The sequence below is a fragment of the Rhinatrema bivittatum genome, chromosome 1, assembly GCF_901001135.1.
Source record: "Rhinatrema bivittatum chromosome 1, aRhiBiv1.1, whole genome shotgun sequence".
Classification (NCBI taxonomy): domain Eukaryota; kingdom Metazoa; phylum Chordata; class Amphibia; order Gymnophiona; family Rhinatrematidae; genus Rhinatrema; species Rhinatrema bivittatum.
This window is the reverse complement of record NC_042615.1, coordinates 216,288,635-216,308,100: the sequence shown is the minus strand read 5'-3', so window position 1 is coordinate 216,308,100 and position 19,466 is coordinate 216,288,635. Positions and strand designations below refer to the sequence as shown.

At 41.3% G+C, this 19,466-nt stretch overlaps 1 protein-coding gene across 2 annotated transcripts in view; it reads left to right on the top strand.

The window, feature by feature from the left end:
- ACOX3 (acyl-CoA oxidase 3, pristanoyl) overlaps positions 1-19,466 on the top strand; it is a 255,408-nt gene that overhangs the window by 220,190 nt on the left and 15,752 nt on the right. For both annotated transcript variants that reach the window (XM_029591761.1, XM_029591769.1), the window contains exon 15: positions 7,579-7,753. In XM_029591761.1, the coding sequence (XP_029447621.1) occupies positions 7,579-7,753 (175 nt within the window). The remainder of the gene's footprint in view (positions 1-7,578; positions 7,754-19,466) is intronic.

The window sequence follows — 19,466 nt, the reverse complement described above, 5'->3', positions numbered from 1 at the left end:
AGACCACTACCGGATTCACACTGTCTTGAGCAAACATCTACTACCAGCCTCTGGCCTACCCCGCTCTGCAGACCACTACCGGAGCAGTCTGCACAAGTCTTTATGAGAGAAGGTATTCCCCGGGTTACCCCGTGCTGCGGACCACTACCGGGACAACCTACACAAACTTCATATAGAGGAAGTATTCCCTGGCTTACCCCGCACTGTGGACCACTAACGGAGAGACCAGCTTACAGGTCATCTACTCTGGACCGAGTCTATTATCCCGCTCCTCAGGTTATCTTCCTGTGTAATAAGCTACTGCCTCTGGTGTCCATCACTGCTGAGACCCCGCCTGTCATGGTGAGTCCCCACAGGGCTCCTCCCTGTGGATGGAGTCAGCTCTTGCCACGGCCCAAGGGCCCACTAACTAGTTCTAAACACATAGAATGTAACAGCTTTTAAACAAAGCAACATGTCAATCAGAATGACGACGGAGGCACTAATTAGGGAAAGCCCATACTGTATAATTTTTAGATAAGCGTATACTATTCTACGACTACGTTCAACCCATGAGGGTGAACGATATTCAATTGAAAGATCCACTGTTGTTCTGTTAAATTCAATAAAAAAAATTTAAATTTAAAAATTGGCACTACTGCACAGCTGAGACTGCTGACATGCACCACAAAGCAAACATTGGCAGCCTGGTATGCTGTTTGCTACAGTGTCTGTGCACTGCAGTGCTCACCTCATTGGACTGGATTGGTGCTGCCCACCTAGACAGAAAAAAAATTCACTCAGTAGCACTACTGGTTTGCTATATCTCTCCCTGTCTTCCACCCAGACCCTGCCTGCATCCTCCCCCAGGGGAGAAAAAATCAGCAGCAAAGTGCCACTGCTGGCAGCCTGGCTCTGCCTTCTTTCCTCTGCTCAGTGGCGGGCTGGTGCGTGTAGATTTACGTCTGCTTCTAGCAGGCGTAAATCGAGGAACAAAGGTAAGGGGGGGGTTAGATAGGGCCGGGGTGGGGGGTGGGTTAGGTAGGGGAAGGGAGGGGAAGGTGAGGGGAGGGCGAAAGAAAGTTCCCTTCGAGGCCGCTCCGATTTCGGAGCGGCCTCGGAGGGAACGGAGGCAGGCTGGACCTGGAACGCGGCTGCGTCGGTGACCTAGCATGGACATCAGATAAGTCGGGATGTTGAAAGAGCTTATGTGTTAAGCCTGAGTGAAAATATTTTATGCCTATGGGGTTGATCACAATTATCAACATTATTAACATCAGTCTTTAATACCCTCGCCGGGATCATCATAATTTTGCCGGGACATTTATAATTGCTGTTTTATAGTTCTTGGAGGAAAGTTTTTTCACCTTCAGTAACTGTGAAAAATATTTTTAATATACACACTTTAAAAGTCAGCACTTGGTGTTCATCACATTCAGAAAAACATTGGATGGAGGGGGTCCGTTTATGATTATAATCTATAGTCACATTACCCCTGGTGGGGATTTATGACAATAATATATGAAACGTTCCTCCCTTCGTCTTAAATATTTTTTCTTGAACATAAATTTTTTTTGAATTGATCTAGAAGGTTGTTTAAATCGTTATCCCTGTGTTTGGGATCTAGAAGGTCAATAAGTTGTTACAAAAAATTTTTTTTATAAATAATTCATTACGGAGGATTTGTATTGTGGTATTCAATTGATCTTTAGCAGTAAATGATGACATAGACTTAATTGGCATCTCAGAGACATGGTGGAAAGAGGATAACCATTGAGACAGTGCTATACCGGGGTACAAATTATATCGCAATGACAGAGAGGAGCACTCGGGAGGAGGTGTGGCGCTTTATGTCCGGGATGGCATAGAGTCCAACAGGATAAACAACCTGCATGAGTCTAAATACAAAATTGAATCTTTATGGGTAGAAATCCCTTGTGTGTCAGGGAAGACTACAGTGATAGGGGTATACTACCGTCCACCTGGTCAAGATGGTGAGATGGACAGTGAAATGCTAAGAGAAATTAGGGAAGCTAACCAAATTGGTAGTGCAGTAATAATGGGAGACTTCAATTACCCCAATATAGACTGGGTAAATGTATCATCGGGTCACGCTAGAGAGATAACGTTCCTGGATGGAATAAATGATAGCTTTATGGAGCAATTGGTTCAGGAACCGACGCGAGAGGGAGCAATTTTAGATCTAATTCTCAGTGGAGCACAGGACTTGGTGAGAGAGGTCACGGTGGTGGGGCCGCTTGGCAATAGTGATCATAATATGATCAAATTTGATTTAATGACTGGAAAAAGAACAGTGTGCAAATCCAAGGCTCTCATGCTAAACTTTCCAAAGGGAAACTTTGATAAAATGAGAAAAATTGTTAGAAAAAAACTGAAAGGAGCAGCTACAAAAGTAAAAAATGTCCAAGAGTCGTGGTCATTTTTAAAAAAAACCATTCTAGAAGCACAGTCCAGATGTATTCCACACATTAAGAAAGGTGGAAAGAAGGCAAAACGATTACCGGCATGGTTAAAAGGGGAGGTGAAAGAAGCTATTTTAGCCAAAAGATCTTCATTCAAAAATTGGAAGAAGGATCCAACAGAAGAAAATAGGATAAAGCATAAACATTGGCAAGTTAAATGTAAGACATTGATAAGACAGGCTAAGAGAGAATTTGAAAAGAAGTTGGCTGTAGAGGCAAAAACTCACAGTAAAAACTTTTTTAAATATATTCGAAGCAGAAAGCCTGTGAGGGAGTCAGTTGGACCGTTAGATGATCGAGGGGTTAAAGAGGCACTTAGAGAAGATAAGGCCATCGCGGAAAGATTAAATGATTTCTTTGCTTCGGTGTTTACTGAAGAGGATGTTGGGGAGGTACCCGTAATGGAGAAGGTTTTCATGAGTAATGATTCAGATGGACTGAATCAAATCACGGTGAACCTAGAAGATGTGGTAGGCCTGATTGACAAACTGAAGAATAGTAAATCACCCGGACCGGATGGTATACACCCCAGAGTTCTGAAGGAACTAAAAAATGAAATTTCAGACCTATTAGTAAAAATTTGTAACTTATCATTAAAATCATCCATTGTACCTGAAGACTGGAGGATAGCAAATGTAACCCCAATATTTAAAAAGGGCTCCAGGGGCGATCCGGGAAACTACAGACCGGTTAGCCTGACTTCAGTGCCAGGAAAAATAGTGGAAAGTGTTCTAAACATCAAAATCAGAGAACATATAGAAAGACATGGTTTAATGGAACAAAGTCAGCATGGCTTTATCCAGGGCAAGTCTTGCCTCACAAATCTGCTTCACTTTTTTGAAGGAGTTAATAAACATGTGGATAAAGGTGAACCGGTAGATATAGTATACTTGGATTTTCAGAAGGCGTTTGACAAAGTTCCTCATGAGAGGCTTCTAGGAAAAGTAAAAAGTCATGGGATAGGTGGCGATGTCCTTTCGTGGATTGCAAACTGGCTAAAAGACAGGAAACAGAGAGTAGGATTAAATGGGCAATTTTCTCAGTGGAAGGGAGTGGACAGTGGAGTGCCTCAGGGATCTGTATTGGGACCCTTACTGTTCAATATATTTATAAATGATCTGGAAAGAAATACGACGAGTGAGATAATCAAATTTGCAGATGACACAAAATTGTTCAGAGTAGTTAAATCACAAGCAGATTGTGATAAATTGCAGGAAGACCTTGTGAGACTGGAAAATTGGGCATCCAAATGGCAGATGAAATTTAATGTGGATAAGTGCAAGGTGATGCATATAGGGAAAAATAACCCATGCTACAATTACACAATGTTGGGTTCCATATTAGGTGCTACAACCCAAGAAAGAGATCTAGGCGTCATAGTGGATAACACATTGAAATTGTCGGTACAGTGTGCTGCGGCAGTCAAAAAAGCAAATAGAATGTTGGGAATTATTAGAAAAGGAATGGTGAATAAAACGGAAAATGTCATAATGCCTCTGTATCGCTCCATGGTGAGACCGCACCTTGAATACTGTGTACAATTCTGGTCGCTGCATCTCAAAAAAGATATAATTGCAATGGAGAAGGTACAGAGAAGGGCTACCAAAATGATAAGGGGAATGGAACAGCTCCCCTATAAGGAAAGACTAAAGAGGTTAGGACTTTTCAGCTTGGAGAAGAGACGGCTGAGGGGGGATATGATAGAGATGTTTAAAATTATGAGAGGTCTAGAACGGGTAGATGTGAATCGGTTATTTACTCTTTTGGATAGTAGAAAGACTAGGGGGCACTCCATGAAGTTAGCATGGGGCACATTTAAAACTAATCGGAGAAAGTTCTTTTTTACTCAACGCACAATTAAACTCTGGAATTTGTTGCCAGAGGATGTGGTTAGTGCAGTTAGTATAGCTGTGTTTAAAAAAGGATTGGATAAGTTCTTGGAGGAGAAGTCCATTACCTGCTATTAAGTTCACTTAGAGAATAGCCACTGCCATTAGCAATGGTAACATGGAATAGACTTAGTTTTTGGGTACTTGCCAGGTTCTTATGGCCTGGATTGGCCACTGTTGGAAACAGGATGCTGGGCTTGATGGATCCTTGGTCTGACTCAGTATGGCATTTTCTTATGTTCTTATGTTCTTATTTTGACTGAATGAAGATTTGTGACCTCAATCTTGTAGCAAAGTCTTTGATTCTCGTTTGGAAGCAAATTGATTTTTGTCTCTTGCCAATTACTCAAATGGAAGAGAGTTCAATCCTCCTCCCACTCCCAAATTTACCACTTTATCTCCCCACTGTAGAATGGTTAGAATAAAGTCCCACTAATTTATCAAAACATAAGTCCCCAACTCTCAAACCTTTTCTGAAGTAAGTACCTTAGATCTCCTTATGACATACAGTGGACACTATCTTCTCAAGTGTAGCGTACTTGAGTCAGCAGTGAACACAGTCCTCAAAAACCTCAGATTCTTCCCTGTAGGAAGGGACAGGACTCCATTTCTCAGATATAACATTCACTCCTCAGGCTCTTCCTAGGTGAAAAATGCCTCATCCCAATAGCATGATTCCCTGGTATCAAGGGTACTCATCTTCAGGTGGAACAAAAATATTCTTTTATAAAAAGAGGAAAAAATAAGCTAGAAACAGGAAGGGTGGAAAAAACCTCCTTGCCTCAAAGTTGAGGAGCTAGTTTCTGATAGAAAAAGCAAATGAAGGTCAAAACATGTCTTCACTGGGTCACCAACAGGTCTATACCCTGGATGAGTTATAGAATACTGCCAGAAACTTCCTTACCCTTTAATTTAACCTTACACAGGGAAACCTGAATCCTTTGTGAAGGGGTTCCAAGGCTCTAAGAACATAAGTTGCCATACTGGGTCAGACTGAGGGTCCATCAAACCCAGCATCCTGTTTCCAACAGTGGTCAATCCAGGTTACAAATACCTGGCAAGTACCCAAACATGCTACTAATGCCAGTAATAACAGTGGCTATTCCCTAAGGGCCGGATTTTAAAAAGGTTACACGCGCCGAGCCTATTTTTAAAAGGCCCGGCAATGCGTGTAAAGCCCTGGGACGTGTGTAGGTCCCGGGGCTTTACTAAAGGGGCAGGGCGGGGATGGGACATGGGCGGGCGGGGTGAGGTCAGGTTCCCGGCACAGCGGCCATATTTGCCATTGTGCCAGGGATCGCACGCTGGCAGTCGGCCGGAGGCAGGTGCAAAAGGTAAAAGAAAGGTCAGGGGGGTGGTTAGAGTAGGGCTAGGGGGGGAAAGGTTAGGGGAAGGGATGGAAAGGTCAGGCTAGGGAGAAGGGAAGTTCCCTCTCAGGCCGCTCCAATTTCGTAGTGGCCTGGGAGGGAACTGGGGAAGGCAATGTGGTTCGGCGCACACAAGGTGCACAATTGTGCACCCCCTTGCGTGCGCCGATCCCTGATTTTATAACTTGCGCAAGCCTGCACAAGCAAGTTATAAAATCGGGCGTACATGTATGCGTGCCAGGTAGCGCGCACTTCTTTTAAAATCTACCCTTAATTCAACTTGATTAATAGCAATTAATGGACTCCTCTATGAACTTATCCAAACCTGTTTTAAACCCAGCTACACTAACTGTACTAACCACATCCTCTGGCAACAAATTCCAGAGCTTAATTGTAAATTGAGTGAAAAAGATTTTTCTCGAATTTGTTTTAAATGTGCCGCTTGTACCTTCATGGAGTGCCCCCTAGTCCTTCTATTATATGAAAGAGTAAGTAACCGATTCACATTTACCCATTCTAGACCTCTCATGATTTTATAGACCTCTATCATATCCTCCCTCTCTTCTCCAAGCTGAACACCCCTAACCTCTTTAGCCTTTCTCATAGGGGAGCCGTTCCAACCCCTTTATCATTTTGGTAGCCCTTCTCTGTACCTTCTCCAGTGCAACTGTATCTTTTTTGTGATGCGGAGACCAGAATTGCTCACAGTATTCAAGGTGCGATCTCACCATGGAGCGATACAGCAGCATTATGGCATTTTCCGTTTTATTCACCATTCCCTTCCTAATAATTCCTAACAGCTCTCTGAGCTGACGGTTTCAATGTATTATCCACTATGACGCCTAGATCTTATCCCTAATATGGGACTTAACATTGTGTAACCACAGCATGGGTTATTTTTCCCCTATATGCATCACCTTGCACTTATCCATATTAAATTTCATCTGCCATTTGGACAATCAATCTTCCAGTCTCACAAGATCTTCCTGCAATTTATCACAATCTTCTTGTGATTTATACTCTGGCTCTCTCATAGGGAAAAACCTCAAATCTAGGATCAAAGTAGTCAGTCTGTCCAGCTTCTCTTTTCATTAAGTTATAAAAATGAACAGCTAGAAGGCAGAGAGACCCTGCCTGCAGGAAATCCAACTAAAATTCCAGTGCACCTAAGATGCTGCCTAGTGGTGATAAACAGCTAGGGAACACCATCTGCTACTCCCACATGGGGGAACAAAACCCAAACCTCTCTTCAATACATCTCTCAGAACCTCCTCAGTTAGTGCACTCATTCTGGAAAGGAAACCAGAGGTTCCTTACACCTACACTGTGTTTTGTTTTGTTTTGTTTTGTTTTGTTTTGTTTTGTTTTGACACTGCTTCAAATATCACAGACAACACCTGAGTGAAAATGAATCAGGTCCTTTAAAGTGTGGCAAATTTATTTTACAGTTCAGTGCTAAATAGGAATTGAAATAACTAGCAAACTGCAGCTGCAATACATCTGGTTTAAGAGGTTCAAAATGATTGATTCCTTTTCCTGAATTGATGGAAACATTATACTGCTCCATTTGTTGGTGCATAAGGAACAGGCTGCAAAGCATGCCAAGAAAAAACAGTCTCTAACCAGATTACCGATCAGAATGATTCACTTTATATCTTCATATCAAAGGAGATGTAACTTTTTTTGAAGTTATTTAAGTTATATTAACTGTTAGAAAGCAAAATATTTAATCGATGATCCAAGAGTTAGCATGAAAGTAAAATCATATTCCCAGGATTTAATTTGTCTTCAAAATGCTTTTTGGTTTGCTTTGAATATGCTATCGACTGTGTGAAATAAGTTTTATGTCCTGTTTTCAAGGTATACTATTGTCGCTCTTTGGCCCTGGCTTTTATCGAATACACAGTTTTGCAGAGATATCACGAGTATACACAGGACTCCAGCGTTCCACCTAATCTTCAACCAGTGTTAAAGCATCTGTGTGCTCTTTATGGTCTGTGGGCTCTAAGTAAACATATGGCAGTACTTTACCAAGGTAAGAAGAATAAGCTTTACATGGTGGAGAAATGGGCTCTTTTTTTGGTCCCTGTTTTAAATTGTGAGTCTGTATTTCCTATGGACTTGAATGTTTCATTGGAATTTTGATTTTAAAGTGCCAGTCAGTAAGGATTTAAACTGCCCTTCCCTATTCTGCAACCACAGAGTCCTGCAGGAAAAGACTTCTCCTGCCTGTGATTGGAAAGGCAAGAATCCATCCCTGCCATGCAAGATGATGGATATCCGTCCCACTTCTGCTTCTCAAATTCTATTCTTCCTTAATATCTCTCTTCATGTTTAAAGCACCCAGTAAACCCAGCCATTATCTCGCTTTTGCTGAACTGAATGAACGACTTGTAGGGTCGATGGTTAGGAGGGTGACTACGATGGGGTGGATGTTCACAGAGATGCAGTATGGAGATTGATACTAATATTTAGTTAGTTATTTTCACAGAGTAAACTATCACTATGAGCATTGATATAGAACCAATGTAAACCCTTACCAGCTATGGAGGGAGCCACATGAATTATTCAATCTCTCAGCTGTGTGATTTAGAATGAGCATGTGTAGCCTGCCCACACAATTAAAGGTTCTCCCAGGGATGGGAAAGAGAGGTTGGAGCAGAAAGTAAAAAAATAAAAACATAAAATAAAAGAAACACTTCCTCCGCCCTATATCTCAGTTCAGTTTGCATCAAGAAAATTAAAATATTGGATTTCAAAATTCCCTTCTAAATTCTGGCCAGAGTATTAGCATAAATTCTCAGTTTAATCCACGTGATGGTTTAACCCTTTAGATGAATGTCTCTGCCATACAGATGATTGATGAAACAGTTGCTCATGCTTAGGAAGATTTGTTTCAGTATTCTGCATGGAGCCAAGATCAACTTGCTGAATGTCCAAAATCTCACAAAAAATATTTCTTCTCTACTCTAAATAAAATTGCAACAAATCTTCTGAAATTCCCTGCAACTAAATTAGCCTAAGAACATAAGAAAATGCCATACTGGGTTAGACCAAGGGTCCATCAAGCCCAGCATCCTGTTTCCAACAGAGGCCAATCCAGGCCATAAGAACCTGGCAAGTACCCAAAAACTAAGTCTATTCCATGTTACCATTGCTAATGGCAGTGGCTATTCTCTAAGTGAACTTAATAGCAGGTAATGGACTTCTCCTCCAAGAACTTATCCAATCCTTTTTTAAACACAGCTATACTAACTGCACTAACCACATCCTCTGGCAACAAATTCCAGAGTTTAATTGTGCGTTGAGTAAAAAAGAACTTTCTCCGATTAGTTTTAAATGTGCCCCATGCTAACTTCATGGAGTGCCCCCTAGTCTTTCTACTATCCGAAAGAGTAAATAACCCATTCACATCTACCCGTTCTAGACCTCTCATGATTTTAAACATCTCTATCATATCCCCCCTCAGCCGTCTCTTCTCCAAGCTGAAAAGTCCTAACCTCATTAGTCTTTCCTCATAGGGGAGCTGTTCCATTCCCCTTATCATTTTGGTAGCCCTTCTCTGTACCTTCTCCATCGCAATTGTATCTTTTTTGAGATGCGGCGACCAGAATTGTACACACTATTCAAGGTGTACGGTCTCACCATGGAGCGATACAGAGGCATTATGACATTTTCTGTTTTATTCACCATTCCCTTTCTAATAATTCCCAACATTCTGTTTGCTTTTTTGACTGCTGCAGCACACTGAACTGACGATTTCAATGTGTTCTCCACTATGCCACCTAGATCTCTTTCTTGGGTTGTAGCACCTAATATGGAACCCAACATTGTGTAATTATAGCATGGGTTATTTTTCCCTATATGCATCACTTGCACTTATCCACATTAAATTTCATCTGCCATTTGGATGCCCAATTTTCCAGTCTCACAAAGTCTTCCTGTAATTTATCACAATCTGCTTGTGATTTAACTACTCTGAACAATTTTGTGTCATCTGCAAATTTGATCATCTCACTCGTCGTATTTCTTTCCAGATCATTTACAAATATATTGAAAAGTAAGGGTCCCAATACAGATCCCTGAGGCACTCCACTGTCCACTCCCTTCCACTGAGAAAATTGTCCATTTAATCCTACTCTCTGTTTCCTGTCTTTTAGCCAGTTTGCAATCCACGAAAGGACATCGCAACCTATCCCATGACTTTTTAGTTTTCCTAGAAGCCTCTCATGAGGAACTTTGTCAAACGCCTTCTGAAAATCCAAGTATACTACATCTACCGGTTCACCTTTATCCACATGTTTATTAACTCCTTCAAAAAAGTGAAGCAGATTTGTGAGGCAAGACTTGCCCTGGGTAAAGCCAAGCTGACTTTGTTCAATTAAACCATGTCTTTCTATATGTTCTGTGATTTTGATGTTTAGAACACTTTCCACTATTTTTCCTAGCACTGAAGGAAGGCTAACCGGTCTGTAGTTTTCCAGATCGCCCCTGGAGCCCTTTCTAAATATTGGGGTTACATTTGCTATCCTCCAGTCTTCAGGTACAATGGATGATTTTAATGATAGGTTACAAATTTTTACTAATAGGTCTGAAATTTCATTTTTTAGTTCCTTCAGAACTCTGGGGTGTATACCATCCGGTCCAGGTGATTTACTACTCTTCAGTTTGTCAATCAGGCCTACCACATCTTCTAGGTTCACCGTGATTTGATTCAGTCCATCTGAATCATTACCCATGAAAACCTTCTCCATTACGGGTACCTCCCCAACATCCTCTTCAGTAAACACCGAAGCAAAGAATTCATTTAATCTTTCCGCGATGGCCTTATCTTCTCTAAGTGCCCCTTTAACCCCTCGATCATCTAACAGTCCAACTGACTTCCTCACAGGCTTTCTGCTTCGGATATATTTTAAAATGTTTTTACTGTGAGTTTTTGCCTCTACAGCCAACTTCTTTTCAAATTCTCTCTTAGCCTGTCTTATCAATGTCTTACATTTAACTTGCCAACGTTTATGCTTTATCCTATTTTCTTCTGTTGGATCCTTCTTCCAATTTTTGAATGAAGATCTTTTGGCTAAAATAGCTTCTTTCACCTCCCCTTTTAACCATGCCGATAATCGTTTTGCCTTCTTTCCACCTTTCTTAATGTGTGGAATACATCTGGACTGTGCTTTTAGAATGGTATTTTTTAACAATGACCATGCCTCTTGGACATTTTTTACTTTTGTAGCTGCTCCTTTCAGTTTTTTTCTAACAATTTTTCTCATTTTATCAAAGTTTCCCTTTTGAAAGTTGAGCATGAGAACCTTGGATTTTCACACTGTTCCTCTTCCAGTCATTAAATCAAATTTGATCATATTATGATCACTATTGCCAAGCGGCCCCACCACCGTTACCTCTCTCACCAAGTCCTGTGCTCCACTGAGAATTAGATCTAAAATTGCTCCCTCTCTCGTTGGTTCCTGAACCAATTGCTCCATAAAGCTATCATTTATTCCTTCCAAGAATGTTATCTCTCTAGCGTGTCCCGATGATACATTTACCCAGTCAATATTGGGGTAATTGAAGTCTCCCATTATTATTGCACTACCAATTTGGTTAGCTTCCCTAATTTCTCTTAGCATTTCACTGTCAGTCTCACCATCTTGACCAGGTGGACGGTAGTATACCCCTATCACTATAGTCTTCCCCGACACACAAGGGATTTCTACCCATAAAGATTCAATTTTGTATTTAGTCTCATGCAGGATGTTTATCCTGTTGGACTCTATGCCATCCCGGATATAAAGCGCCATACCTCCTCCCGGGGGTTGCTCTCTGTCATTGCGATATAATTTGTACCCCGGTATAGCACTGTCCCATTGGTTATCCTCTTTCCACCATGTCTCTGAGATGCCAATTAAGTCTATATCATCATTCACTGCTATACATTCTAATTCTCCCATCTTACTTCTTAGACTTCTGGCATTAGCATACAAACATTTCAAAGTTAGCCTAATACTAATTGGGGTAGATTTTAAAAGAAGCGCGATCAGCCTACTTTTGCTTGCTCATCAGACTCAAGCAAAAGTACGCTGGATTTTAGTAGATACGCGCGGAGCCGCGCGTATCCACTAAAATCCTGGATCGGCGCGCGCAAGGCTATCGATTTTGTATAGCCTGCGCGCGCCGAGCCGCGCTGCCTCCCCCCGTTCCCTCCAAGGCCGCTCCGAAATCGGAGCGGCCTCGGAGGGAACTTTCCTTTGCCCTCCCCTCACCTTACCCTCCCTTCCCCTACCTAACCCACCCACCCGGCCCTGTCTACACCCCCCCCTTACCTTTGTCGGGGGATTTACGCCTCCCGGAGGGAGACGTAAATCCCCGCGCGCCAGCGGGCCTGCTGCGCGCCGGGCCGCGACCTGGGGGCGGGTACGGAGGGCGCGGCCACGCCCCCGGGCCGTAGCCACGCCCCCATACCCGCCCCCAAAACGCTGCCGACACGCCCCCGGAACGCCGCGACGACCGGGCCCGCCCCCCGACACGCCCCCCTCCGAGAACCCCGGGACTTACGCGAGTCCCGGGGCTCTGCGCGCGCCGGGAGGCCTATGTAAAATAGGCTTCCCGGCGCGCAGGGCCCTGCTCGCCTAAATCCGCCCGGTTTTGGGCGGATTTAGGCGAGCAGGGCTCTGAAAATCTACCCCATTGTGTGTAAGCAGTTATTTTATAAATATGAAACCATCTGGAAAATAAACAAAATGTATCTTTAAAAAAAACCACTTTAATTCTCTCACTAATAAAAACCCAACAAAAGGCTATGCTTGTTTCAGCTCACTTGAATACAGGAGCACCCAAATGGCAAACTTCCTGCAGCAAAAGAAAGACATTTCTCTTTCCACTTTCTTTTCTCTGGTCTGTAGCCAAGCTGCACAATAAACGTTTCACCTCATGGCTATATCTCTCTTTTTCTCCCTTCCTTTCTTTTAAACAAAGGCATCATTACCTTTTATACTTAATTTAAAAGGCTCATTAGTTTTCAATCCCTTGCCCCTCATTGGCTACAGGTAGGTATCACCCACCCAAGCTCTGATGCAAAAGACCACAATTCATCAGTTTGAATTAAAATATACTTATAATAAATTCTAGTATCTTTTCCTGTCCTATTGTGTACATTTGATGTCAGTGTAGTCTAGCTCAGTGGTTCTCAACCTTTTTCTCATCATGACACACCGGACAGGCCATGCTCACATGTGTGACACACTGCTCATTACAATTCACGGCGAAAATAAAAAGTAAAGGTCCGGTAATTATTTTTATTGTTTAAAATGATACAAGGAAAAGATACATATTCTGTCTGAACAAAAATTTCATAAATAGTAAACATCCCACACCAAAACAGCACCAATTTCCAGCACTTAAACAGTAACCACCTTACCTAAGAAAAGGCAACACTGAAATATTAAACCAGGCCTTAAGACACCAATACATCTCCTATTAGGAAAACGGACCAAATCAGGCTGCTATAGAGCCCTACACAGAAACTACACGCCAGCAGAAAACCTCACCTGAGTCTCATGTACTGACCCTCACCTAATAAAGAATAAAGAGACCAAAACGCTTAACTAGAAGCATGCAGAAAAAACTGAATTGGAAACTGCAACAAGCCAGAGTCTCTGTATGCAGTGTAATAAAGGAAAAAAGAAACATCACCCATCCTTATAAAACAAATCAAGAAATATAAAATCAGTAGCAGTAAAATTTTACTAACAAAAAGAACAGATTATTTTGAAACAGCTGATGAATGGAATATCCAATAATTAAAAACTCATATAAAAAATTTCTAAATACAAATAAAATATTTCAAAATAGCAGACACACCCAGTAATGAAAAATAAGGATACAAAAATGTTTTTGCTCTGCATACCTGGAAACGTTTGATATCCAGGTGTCCTGAGATTGTTTTGAATTAGCAGGAGGAGGGTGGTTTGCTTGGAACTTTCTCCTCTCTCTCTCAGTCACATTCCAGCGCTCTCTCTCACACTGGCTCTCAATTACACACCTATACACACATGCTCTCAGTCACTCACATATACACATGCTTTTTCTCTCACTTATATAGGCTCTTAATTACACATTTACACACATGTTGTCTATCTTTTCAGGCTTACACACACAGGCTTTCAATCACACACACATATATGGTGTCTTTTTCTCTCACACACAGACTCTCATTCACAAGCTTACAAACATGCTCTCTCTCTTTCTCATTTACACACAGGCTCTCAATCACATACTCACGTGTTCCCTCACCTAAACCAGCTCTCAATCTCACACAGACACACATGCTCTCTCTCTTACTTATACACACAGGCTCTTAATCATACATACACATGATCTCTCACACACAAAGGATCTCAATCATACACACATACTCTTTCACCCAAACAGGTTTTCAATCACAAACTTACACATACAGGTTCCCAATCGTAAACTTACATTCATGCTCTCTCTCTCTCACAGGCAGGCTCTTAATCACAAACATACTCTTTCACATCACCAGGCTCTCAATCATTCACATACATACTATCTCACTCACACACATACACACGTGCTTGCTTGCTCATTCACTCTCTCTCCCTCCCCCCCGGAACTAGCAGCAGCAGCAGCTTCCTCCCAACCCTAACCTTCATTTTCAGCCCTCGCGGAGGAGGAGTCCCATCGGCCACGGGGGTTGATGTTCTTCTTCCTTTTTCTCCGAGCCGCGCTGCTCATTCCTCCGGCTGCGCCTCTCTTCTGTTCTCTGGGCCGACGCTGACACACTAGCATGGTCTCTTCTTCCCGCGCACGCACCCGATACTCACCGCTTCCTGGGGGGGGGGGGGCGGGAAGAAGAGAGCATGCCGATGCCGCTGACTCCAGCTGTCCTGCCGCGTTCTGCCTGGGCTGACAGCATTTTAAGCCCGGGTGGAGGAGGACCGGGGAGCAGCTGGGTCAGCGGAGGACCGGGAAGTGTGGTGACATACCTGCGTGTTCTGGGCGACACACTGGTGTGTCGCGACACACCGGTTGAGAACCACTGGTCTAGCTAATACTACAGCACTGGCTTCCAATCAACGGCACCCCCCTACTGACATCAACAAAGGTAATACACATCACAGTGAAATGATAATGACTCTTCTGTCTGCTTCAAAGGAACATTTGCTGTTCTATCCTGGCATTTCTGACATCAAAAGGGAAGTGACCAGGGGTTATCTTCTTTATAATTTAATTTACCTTAGCCAAGCAGGGAAAGGAAAAATTTAATAAGCCACTATCTTACATTAATTTAAACCCATGCATGTCCACAGTTAAACTGCATCATCATAAAGTCAACATCATATCAATATGGTATAGCATTGGAATTCAATATGAACATTAAGGGGTTCATTTTCAGGCATTGCTAGCCAGCGAAATTAGCCAGATAATCTTTTCAGACTAACTTTGTCAAGATATTCACGGCATGGCAGTGCCACTGAATATATCTGACTTGTCTTAATAGCGAGCTAACTTTAGGACTACTCTATAGTATGACAAGAGTTAGCTGATTAAGGCCTGGATTTATCAAAATGCAATAAGTATCGCATGCGATAGCAAAAGGGGTGTGGTTTATGCTAATAGACAGTTTATCACAATTTGCGCTAATTATCTACGTGAAGAGCTAAGTTAGTGCAAATTGCAATAACTTTTTCAGATTTTGCGAAAAGTGCCAGACCTGTTGTATTTCCTGCATACAAACACTAGGGGGGGGGGGGGGGGATGTCCTCTCCCTAGATAGGAGTTTGTATCCCTATGGGAGACCCACCTAGTAACTCGAGGTGAGGTTTAGGTATTAGTGTAGGGGGTTAGGGGCCACTTTGACATTCAACGTGAAACGTACGAACAGAACAGTGGTCTCTTGTGAAGATTTGATGACCTATGGAAAGAGGAATCTCACCCAAAGATGAGATTTGTGCACTGTTCTCTCAATCTAGCTTGATGTTACCCAGGTAGAGTGTCCATCAAGCTAGGTTGCGAGAACCTACACTAATACCTAAACCTCACCTCGAGGTACTAGGTGGGCCTCCCATAGGGATACAAATTCCTATCTAGGGAGAGGACATTATGGCTAGTCAGTCTTAGTCAGTCTCAGTCTCTCTCTCAGTCTCATTTTCTCTCTCTCTCTCTCTCTCTCTCCTACTAAAACAGGTCTATCAGGAGACATCGCAAAACGCGCTAACACCTTACTGCCCCGTAACGCAAGCTATCGCACAGCTTGACACCACTGAAAAAGGTGTAGTTGCAATCGGCGTTAAGTCTGTGCGATAGCACTTTGCAGACTGGCCAACCCAGCCCACTCCTCCTCTTTTTCGGATTTGAATCGCACCATACGATATGGTGCTATCGCATGCATTAAGGGCCTATCGCATGCGAAAACGCCTTAGGACATTTTGATAAATGACCCCCTAAGTTAACTAGCTTTAAATATCTGAGTTAGCCAAATAACTTATCTAGCTAACTTAACCACCACCCCAAAATGCTTCGGGAACACATCCAAGTGGTCAACTACTTAGCCAGGTAACTCAGAGATGGTCAGCCAAATGGTGCTGTATATTGGCCTCTAAATACACTAAGGAAAAGATGTGTAAGCTCAATTAAAAACGATATCTCAAAACCTCCTTGTTAAAAAAAAAAGATTCTGTTCACTTTGTAAACCATTATGATGGCTTCCCGAATAACGATATATAAAACTCTTCAAATAAATAAATAAATTATTTAAAAAATGTTATGGTTCTAAAAATAAATGTTCGAAACCCAAGCAATCATAGCTTGGCTTCCTGTTATACTGCCTTGTCATCACAAATGGTTTTCTTTGTATGAGGTGTTGTTCATTGGGCACTTTCTTCTGTTTGGTATTGCATTGTGGGGTTATATATATATAGATATTGGTATTGGTATAACATTGTTATGACTAAGTAATAATGTTTAAAATATGGTAATTTCTGTTAATCCTGTAACTTCTTTTGGGTTGCCTGGAAGACTTCAGTGTGAAGAATAGCACTGAACTGGAAAGATCAATGGGTACCATTTAAGGAAAACTAGATGGAAGACAAGTTACTTATGATCCCAGAAGAGAAAGTAGTTTATCTACATAGGAGCTTCAAATTCAAATTTTAGAAAATTTCAAAATGGCTTATTTTTTTCAAAATTGATGAGAAAGGTATGAGTTATAATGAGCAACTGAGGATCATCAGGCTTGTGATCTGAGGTTATAGCTATATCCTTATATATAAAACATGCAGACTCTTTGCTTTACTTTATTTTTATTGCTTCTTATAAAATAACTAAAATCAATAAAGAAATGCCTTTAAAAATGTTTTCTGATGATATCCCACTGTTAGGAATAATTAAGTATCTTAGAAAGACAGAAAATGATATCAGACAAGAACAGCAAGGCCCATCTAATCTGCCCAAGTTACTTCCTGTTGCAGTGGCATAGACCCCAGTTGACCTTTGCCTGTCATTTCACTTCTTTACAATTCAGAATCTTCTGTGCTTATCTTAGACTGTTCCAGCTGTTTAAGTACCAATATTAGAGCATATATGCTTATGGCTGAATCTTCAAAGTTATTTTCATCTATAAAAATGGGTTTTATGCATGTGAATTGCTTGCTAGAAAATTTGCTAGTCGTTGTGCACCCAAGTTATGCTTTTAAATGAGGTTCACACATGCTTCTTTTTTGTGCAAAAAAAGTATTTTGAGTGCAGCAATGGGGAAGAGTTTAGATTCATGCGCCTGTTTTTTCCAAAAGTGTGCATAAATCCACTTGCACAAGTTACACTCTGTCAATATCAGGTTTAACTTTGTGCCAGGTTTAACGTTGTGCTGGCGAGTTTGTGAATGTGCTAACAGCTAATTCTCAAAGCAAAGGTATGTGTGTACTTGCGCTATGAAAATCAGTACATAAGAACATAAGAAATTGCCATGCTGGGTCAGAACAAGGGTCCATCAAGCACAGCATCCTGTTTCCAACAGAGGACAAACCAGGCCACAAGAACCTGACAATTACCTAAATACTAAGAAGATCCCATGCTACTGATTCAATTAATAGCAGTGGCCATTCCCTAAGTCAACTTGATTAATAGCAGTTAATGGACTTCCCCAAGAGCTTATCCAAACCTTTTTTAAACCCAGCTACTCTAACTGCACTAACCACATGTTCCGGCAACACATTCCAGAGCTTAATTGTTTGTTGAGTGAAAAACAATTTTCTCCGATTAGTCTTAAATGTGCTATTTGCTAACTTCATGGAATGCCCCCTAATCCTTCTAGTATCCGAAAGTGTAAATAACCGATTCACAACTATTCGTTCAAGACCTCTCATGATTTTAAAGACCTCTAGCATATCCCCCCTCAACTGTCTCTTCTCCATGCTGAACAGCCTTAACCTCTTCAGCCTTTCCTCATAGGGGAGCTGTTCCATCCCCTTTATCATTTTGTTTGTCCTTCTCTGTACCTTCTCCATCGCAACTATATCTTTTTTTTTTAGATGCGGCGACCAGAATTGTACACAGTATTCAAGGTGCGGTCTCACCATGGAGTGATACAGAGGCATTATGACATTTTCCATTCTATTAACCATTCCCTTCCTAATAATTCCTAACATTCTGTTTGCTTTTTTGACTGCTGCAGCACACTTAGCCGACAATTTTAAAGTATTATTCAATATGATGCCTAGATCTTTTTCCTGGGTGGTAGCTTCTAATATGGAACCTAACATTTATTTATTTATTTATTTATTTTTGGCTTTTCTATACCGGAAGTTCCTGTATAATATATATATCACTCCGGTTTACAAGGAACTGACTAACTATCGCCTGGATGGCAGTTTACATAGAACATATAGAACAATTAAAAACCATTAGAAAAACAAAATAAAACAATTGGTAATTACATTATTGCTGTAAACAGAAAGAACAGCATTAGAAAAACAGCAAGGGTTATTTTTCCCTATATGCAACACCTTGCACTTGTCCACATTAAATTTCATCTGCCATTTGGATGCCCAATCTTCCAGTCTCGCAAAGTCCTCCTGCAATGTATCACAGTCCGCTTGTGATTTAACTACTCTGAATAATTTTGTATCATCATCATATTCCTTTCCAGATCATTTATAAATATATTGAAAAGCACCAGTCCAAAAACAGATCCCTGAGGCACTCCACTGTTTACCCTTTTCCACAGAGAAAATTGACCATTTAATCCTACTCTCTGTTTCCTGTCTTTTAACCAGTTTGCAGTCCATGAAAGGACATCGCCTCCTATCCCATGACTTTTTAGTTTTCTTAGAAGCCTTTCATGAGGGACTTTGGAAAGTCAGTGGGTAAAAAATACTCTGACTTTCTATTCTTTGAAAATTACTCTCTCTAATTTTTAATTTTACTTAATGTTTGCATAATTTCAATTAATGAATTTTTAATCATAATAAAATCTCAAATTTTTCAGCCATTCAAAGAGTGTCATATATTTAGCACCCATCACAATAAATCATATAGTTTCAAACTCTAACTTCTCATTCAGTTCACTTGTCATCATGCATGTTGTCAGTGCACAGATCATCACCTCCAAATGTTCTGATCTCCTTAGGGTGTACAGCCTAAAAAATGTCATTTTTTTGTCATTTCTTTTGTTTCGCTTTCTGTTGTGTTTTAGTGCATACTGACTCTTAGATTCATCAAAATGCTAAAATATT